General features: G+C 40.0%; 1 protein-coding gene across 1 annotated transcript in view; it reads left to right on the top strand.

The window, feature by feature from the left end:
• Positions 1-554: 554 nt before the first annotated feature.
• LACBIDRAFT_328242 (uncharacterized protein) overlaps positions 555-1,118 on the top strand; it is a gene marked incomplete at both ends in the record, with an annotated part of 2,149 nt that continues 1,585 nt past the window's right edge. Inside the window, 3 exons of the mRNA XM_001882343.1 lie at positions 555-561; positions 693-958; positions 1,019-1,025. Of these exons, the coding sequence (XP_001882378.1) occupies positions 555-561; positions 693-958; positions 1,019-1,025 (280 nt within the window). The remainder of the gene's footprint in view (positions 562-692; positions 959-1,018; positions 1,026-1,118) is intronic.

Raw genomic sequence — 1,118 nt, 5'->3', positions numbered from 1 at the left:
AAGGGGTGACACGAAACTATAATACAAAGCCCAATGAAAAATGTCATGGTGCATTCAAAAACAGCTACAAGTTCCGAACAAATTTCAAGAATGTTGCACCACAGGTATTTGCTAAATTCTCTAACTATTCAAAGTCCTGTTTTAAATTGACATAAATAAGATACTCAAATTTGATCATGCCGATTTAGTTGCAACTGTCATCCGCGATGACATTGACTACCTTGATTTATCCCAGGCAGAAGCATCTGCTGAAGATAGCCAAATCCAGGTGACACGAAACATCATTGGAACGGCCCATGTATCCTTGGGTTCTCAATGTGCACCAGTTGCATTTTAAGACCTTGAGGATGAACACAGTGCAGACTCTGCATTCAAAGATTTTTGCAAGAAGATTGGACACTTTTTTACAAGATATCTTGGAAGATCGGTAAGGTTTGGACCAAGTGATCAGGTAAATTTTGACCTTTGAAGACTACTCTTGTCCACTTATGATGGTATCTGAATTCAATAGATCAATCCCTTTCAATTGCTAAGAGTTAACTATGAATCAAAAGATGACTGGTGTGTAGCCACTGACCTTCTTCGTGCCAACCCAAAATTCCATGGCAAGCCACGATATGATTGCATCATTGTCAAGATTGATGAGGAGAAGTATATCTTTGCACGCTTACTCTACATTTTTGGACTTCAAGTTCTTGACAAGGAGTATCACATGGCACTTATCCTACCCATGGATCTTCCACCTGATTTGGAGAATCGTGGACGGGATAATGACCTTCGCTTCAATCAAGTCAAGGCCCGACATCACTCACTCTCAGTTTTTATCTCTGTTGAATCAATCATTCGTGGAGGTCTTCTTGCAACAGATTATGGATCACAATATTCAGATGAGTATCTGGTGATGGACATGGATTCAGATATGTGGTTGAGGATGAAGTCATTACCCCTTGCACGCAGAGTAGATTTAGGTCACTGAACATTGCAATGAATTGTTCTGTTGCTCAAGGTTGGTTTTCAGTGTCTTGGTGTGTCTTTGTATGTGAGGCTGAGGAAGATGAGTGCCACACATAAAGAAACTTTAAAGCTTAATATACTTAGTCTCACAGCTTCCAGTTCAA

Source organism: Laccaria bicolor, genomic scaffold (genome assembly GCF_000143565.1).
Source record: "Laccaria bicolor S238N-H82 LACBIscaffold_16 genomic scaffold, whole genome shotgun sequence".
NCBI lineage: Eukaryota > Fungi > Basidiomycota > Agaricomycetes > Agaricales > Hydnangiaceae > Laccaria > Laccaria bicolor.
The sequence above is the reverse complement of the archived record's forward strand: the minus strand, read 5'-3'. Positions and strand labels throughout refer to the sequence as shown.